General features: G+C 45.3%; 1 protein-coding gene across 1 annotated transcript; it reads right to left on the bottom strand.

Moving 5' to 3' along the window:
• Positions 1-2,880: 2,880 nt before the first annotated feature.
• Positions 2,881-4,450, bottom strand: LOC108429165 (histone H1.0-B). The gene has a single exon (XM_017700713.2). The coding sequence runs from the start codon at positions 4,156-4,158 to the stop codon at positions 3,550-3,552; it is 609 nt and encodes a 202-aa protein (XP_017556202.2). The 5' UTR covers positions 4,159-4,450; the 3' UTR covers positions 2,881-3,549.
• Positions 4,451-5,677: the final 1,227 nt, after the last annotated feature.

The following is a 5,677-nucleotide window of genomic DNA, read 5'->3' as shown; positions in this document are numbered from 1 at the left end:
CCTCCCCAACCATAACAGCAAAGACATGATTGCTGGCACAGCCACTATTGTAGAAACTAATGATCTCATGGTCTTGGCAGTGATGTTAACTAAGGAAAGGAAACAATTCACCATGGGCTGCTCTCAAGTAACCACCCCAGGACACTTGTAGTTCCATACACCTTCATGATGCATCAGAGGGGGGGTTTCCTGGTCTCAGACCGGAATATCTCCGTTGTCACTACGGTTGCGCTATTGTAGGATGTGACTAAGCATGTTTACAACAGATTTTTACGCCAGCAATGTTTTGTCTTGGCCAGAATGCCGAACAAATCTTCTTTACTAAGTCTTATTCCTGAAGGGCAACATGGGAATGGACTGATCAGCAGTTGTGGACGAGGTACACAAATCATGTGCTTGAGTTAAAGTAGAGCTACCCAAGGTAAAATATTACTCTAGTAAAAGTAGAAGTTCCTCCCTTTAGACCTCCACTTGAGAAAGTACAAAAGTATTTGCCTTCAAATGTACTATAATATTGAAAGTAAAAGTACTAAAAGATGAATTATGACTCGACCTGTTATCACTTTTCTAACAAGACTCGCTTCATTAACTCGTTTTGGGTGAAAATACTCCAGGATCACTCTTGGTAAACCAATATTTGAATAGAATGTCATTAATTAGTGACGCTGATGTCTATTAAAATGATCATAAGCACAAAACAATGAAGGCAAACAATTTCCAAGGCTGTAATTTATGTTGGCATATACAGTCCGCTGGACTGACGTTGAATCGTGTGCTTGCACTGGGTCTGTATGTCCAACAGGTCAGAACAAAGTGCGCGCTGTGACCTGATTGGTGTTCTTGCTTTGCGCTTCATTATTTTTGATGTTACATTTTTATGCACACAAAGTAAAAATTTGCCCAAAATGGAAACACTTCAGTAAAAGTACACAAAAAGTACAGTAATGTATTACATTTACTTAGTTACTGTCCACCGCTGTGGATCAGATATGAGAACTGCTAATGTACAAACTAGTTTATGTTGTTTACACTGGGTAAGTTACATGGCAGTGTGCCAAAGCAGACCTGTGGTGACTAGACCTTTTATATGGGCAAATCTGCTCTCCTTCTGGTCCAGAATTTGGAACAAAGTGAAGTTGATTAGAAAGACCATGCCTGAAACTTACCCATCCTCCCAGCTAACTGCCTACATATTCTCTATCTCTCTGCTGTGGCAAAGTCTCCAGATCATAAAACCATCAGAGGTGTGGTTTGCATGCACAAACAGCCATAACACATGAACACTCAGTTATCAGTGACTGTCAGGTTGTAGTGCAGCATTTGTCTACCGTTTAATCATATTAGCACTTGGATGGTCATTTGCATGTTGGTCAACAAAGTAAGTCTGGGCAAAATTGCACAATTAAAAAAAATCCACATTCTTGACAGCATGTGAAGGGTTCTACACCACAAAGTTCAATTTCACGGCAAAAAGCAATAAAACTTTCACTGGGCGAGTGTTTGGCCTTACTTAATTTAATAGGCTACCTAGCTAAGTTTTACTGAATCAGCTTTATTTTGCCTAGCTCGTAATGGGCTGTTTCTGAACATTTATAGATTAAGCCTGATCTTACTTGGGTCCCCCACTTGCCCTAGTCATATTATTTTGCATGCACAAACAAAACAATGAATAGTTGAATTGTTTTAATTTGTAGAAAGTGCAATAAATGCTAAGGTAAACACAATAAAATAATTGCCTAATTAAATGTATATAGGGAGAACAATCTTTAAATAACTACTCTATGGAAATAAAACAACAGTAAAAAATTGCAGTTAAAGCTATTTATTGATTCACTGACTGATTGAAGCGAAGTCTTCAATGATCTCTTCATAAGAATTTTTTCTACCAATATCATGATTGACAAATGATACACACTTGTGAGGTCCCTTGCGGCTCAGGGGCTCTAGGCAATTTTTTATACTGCTTGAATCAAGAAACGACCCTTTACGTAGGAATGAAATTGTAACCTGTTAGGCTGTGTGTACTGACCATTTGCCATTACTGCTCTTAAAACAAAGCATGTTATTTGTTCTTTACAAAAATTTTAAGGTTTTATATCATACAGATAGTCTAATTAAGATAACATGTTACCCTTCTCATATACAATTCATTTTTGGACTTTTAACTGACTGGAAATTTAGACTAAAACCTTTGGCTTTGAGGGACTCTATACCTTAATTATGTTTTTTTTTTTTAAATAAATTTTCAGTAGCGATGCTTCAATTTTAGCTCATTTTGAGCAGAACTCGAAAAAACACAAACGCAACTTTAAACAGTTGTAAACATCAAATCTTTTTCACCGTTTTTTTTTTCATTAAAACGTTTAAGTAGATCGTAACGTAGTATTTATATCTCAATCTGAAAAACTGAAAACTCATGTGTTTTAGATTAGTTAGTTAATTTAGGAACTGCAGTTAAATCTTTTTACCTGAGCTGATAAAACAATAACTATGAACGTATTTTACTCTTATTATCATTTATAGCCCGTATTCTTCCGAGATGTCCCGCCTTCCTGCACTAAGTTTGGCTAGTAGTTAAAGCCCTCCAGGTCTCCGCCAATCCTAGCCCAGGAGAGCTGCTCCTGGCCAATCCAGACAGAGGAAGGCTGGATTTGTGGAGATGTGACTGCGCTCTCACTGCATCCTCAGTAACGGCGCCCGCGCGGGAGCGGTTACCATGGTAACACAACTTCACCGCTGCCTGCATTGTTGGAATGAACCTCATTATGCTAAAGGTGCTCCTAAGGACAATAACCCTTCTTTCTCTTTTCCTTGACACGATGAAAAAGTCCATTCTCCATTTACTCACCTCACTTTCACTCAGCTAAACACCGACACCCGTTTACAAGGATGAGAAAAAAGTTTATTGTTGTACAGTATACAAAGGCGTCTGGAACAGTTAGCTAGTTATCACGGGTACAGGCAAAATGTTTACAACAACCTGACATAACGTTGAAGCACGATTTATACTTGGATAAAAACTATAATTTGACGATTTTGTTTTAAAACTCTGATCAAAGTTCCTACAGTCCTTTATGTCCTTTTGGCCGACAGAGGGCAGCACATCACAAGGCAAAAATCAATGCTCACCGTTCAGATGTCACCATACAACCTTGGGTTTAAGCCTACAGTCCTACCAACACAATACACTGTTCCGCATCAGCGTCCAGATGTCATTTAGGGTCGTCCAAACTACTTAATCAAGCATTCAGATGAAAATAAGAAATAAATAACAATGGTTAGCCACATAATTGCAATTATTAAGACCCTTGTTTATTTAGATAGTAGGGTCTCGTATCATGTCACAATAGTGCAAAGTAGTGGTGGAAGAAACTGTAAAAAGGTTGGGTTGAAGTCAGCACAGAGAGACCATACAAAAATAATAATAATTATAATATAGCAAAAACAACTTCCTCAGAAAAGTCTATGTACAGTGAACTTGAGGGCGTTTTGTGGATTAGTCAGTCTCAGAGTTCTAGATGAACTTTTTTCACAAGTCCCCTCACTCCTTCACTTCTTCTTAGCTGCTTTCTTGGCCGCTGTTTTCGGCTTGGGCTTGGCCGTTTTCACTTTCTTGCCTTTGCTCGCCTTCGCCGCCTTAGCCACCTTCGGCTTCTTGGCAACTTTCTTAGCCTTGACGGCGCTCTTCTTCTTCTCGGCCACCTTCTTCACCTTCTTCTCCGGCGCTTTGCTCTTCTTCGCCTTGGCTGGTGACTTTACCACCTTCTTGGGCTTGGGGGCCTTTTTGGGTTTGGGGGCGGCCTTGGCTGCTGGCTTTCTTGCTTTGGTTGGCGCCTTGGGTTTGGCCGGCAGCTTCTTCACCTCATCCGCTTTGGCGAGTTTGAAGGAGCCTGAGGCTCCGATGCCCTTGGTGTGGCGCAGGAGCCCGCTGGCCACCAGCCTCTTCAGGGCTAGTTTGATTTGAGAGTCGGCGTTCTCGCCCACCTTGTAGTGACTTTTCACGTACTTCTGTATGGACTGCCGCGACGCCCCTCCGCGGCTCTTGTCGGCGACGATGGCCGCCTTGATCATGTCCGAGTACTTGGGGTGCGAGACCGCCTTCTTTGGGGTTTTCGCCCTCTTGGGCTTCGCCGCGGGCGCTGCTGCTGTCTCGGCCATGCTAGGCTAACTTTCAGAGTTTTCCGCTGGTCCGCTGGACAGCGCGAGAGCGAGCTGTCAAATTCAAAACTGAGTTCAAAACAAGACACTAAAAACCGCCACACAAAGTAAGTTGGTCAGCACGTTAGCACAGACGGCTCTGTCGCCTCGCGGTCGATGCGATGATTCAAGTAAATAAATTCCTCTTCACACGTAACGTAGCGGACTGAGAAGCAAGCTGGAGAAGTGTGTGAGTGTGTGTGTGTGTGTGTGTATGAGAGAGTGAGAGAGAGAGTGAGAGAGTGTGTGTCTATGTTATTCTCGCGTAGAGCCTATGAAGCCTCCACGCGGACGTGATTGAGAACACCAACTGCCAGCAGCTGAGCGAGCAGGCTTCCATGGAACCCCGCGCGCGCTCGTTTGTGTTTCTTCCTCCTCGAACTCGCGCCGAATTCGCGCGGCCCGGTCCGGCGCGGCCCCGTCCGACCGCCGCGTCCGATGCAGGAGAATCCCGGCTTCGCGGGCGAGCTCGCGTCTCGCGGGCTGGTGCCGTTCGACGAACTTTTTTTCCGCGAAAACCGACTCGGGGTCGCGCGCGAGGCGACGCATTTTGCACGATTCGGCCCAAATGGACCGGCGCCCGCCGCGCCGAGCTCGGCGACACCGAGCCCGCGCGAAACCGCGATCACTGCTGCGCGAGCCGCGCCCGGTTCGGTCCGTGCACGACGTCGTTTTGGTTTTTTAATCGGCGTGCGGAGTTGGCGAACTAACACAGCGCTGCCCGCGAGCCCGCGTGACGTTGTTCGGGTTATTTATCGTTAAACCTCGCCGAAACTGGCCGCACGTGAATTAAAGTCGCCCCGAAATCGCACCGAGAACTCGCGTGCGTCCGGGGATTCGTGGGAAAGCGCTCGCAAGTCACTTTTTAGTGTGCAAGAACAGTAGGAAGTGGCACTTAAAGCGCGAGTTCTCTGCGCTCGTAGGAAAGTTGCCAACAGACCAGCGAGAACGGCACCCAGTCCCGGTACCGGAGGGGGGTGTGTAGGGGGGGCACATCACGGGCATTCTCCCCATCAGTGTGTGTGGGGTGGGCAAATAGTGCTAATGGGGTTTTGGGGATTGTCTCGAGTCTGAACGACACTTTAGACAGAACTGCTTGTTCTCACCGCGCGCGTTCTTTTGTTGGAATCTCATTGGGGGAATGGAGCGCGAGCCGTCCCTTTTTCAAAACACTGATGACGTTCTCGCGGTCAACGTGTGCGTTTAGCATTAAACCGTCGTCTGGCGTTTCTAACGCCCGTGTGTGGACTTTTCCCCTCACGGAGCAGAAAAACTCCCCGTCTTTTGTTTACTTCACTCCACAGTGCTGTGGTAGCCGCTGAGCGCCATCTTGGGTCTCCGGTTCGGAGCCTTTTTATTCCTCACTTTTCGCCCCTCACACTTTTCCTCCTAATCCGCCTCCTCCAGTCTGTTATCCACCAGTGAACTCGGAGGGATTATCTCATCGGTGTTTTAGAGGTTCAGTACGTCTTCTTTGTAC

This window comes from Pygocentrus nattereri, chromosome 3 (genome assembly GCF_015220715.1).
Source record: "Pygocentrus nattereri isolate fPygNat1 chromosome 3, fPygNat1.pri, whole genome shotgun sequence".
Classification (NCBI taxonomy): Eukaryota; Metazoa; Chordata; class Actinopteri; order Characiformes; family Serrasalmidae; genus Pygocentrus; species Pygocentrus nattereri.
The sequence above is the reverse complement of the archived record's forward strand: the minus strand, read 5'-3'. Positions and strand labels throughout refer to the sequence as shown.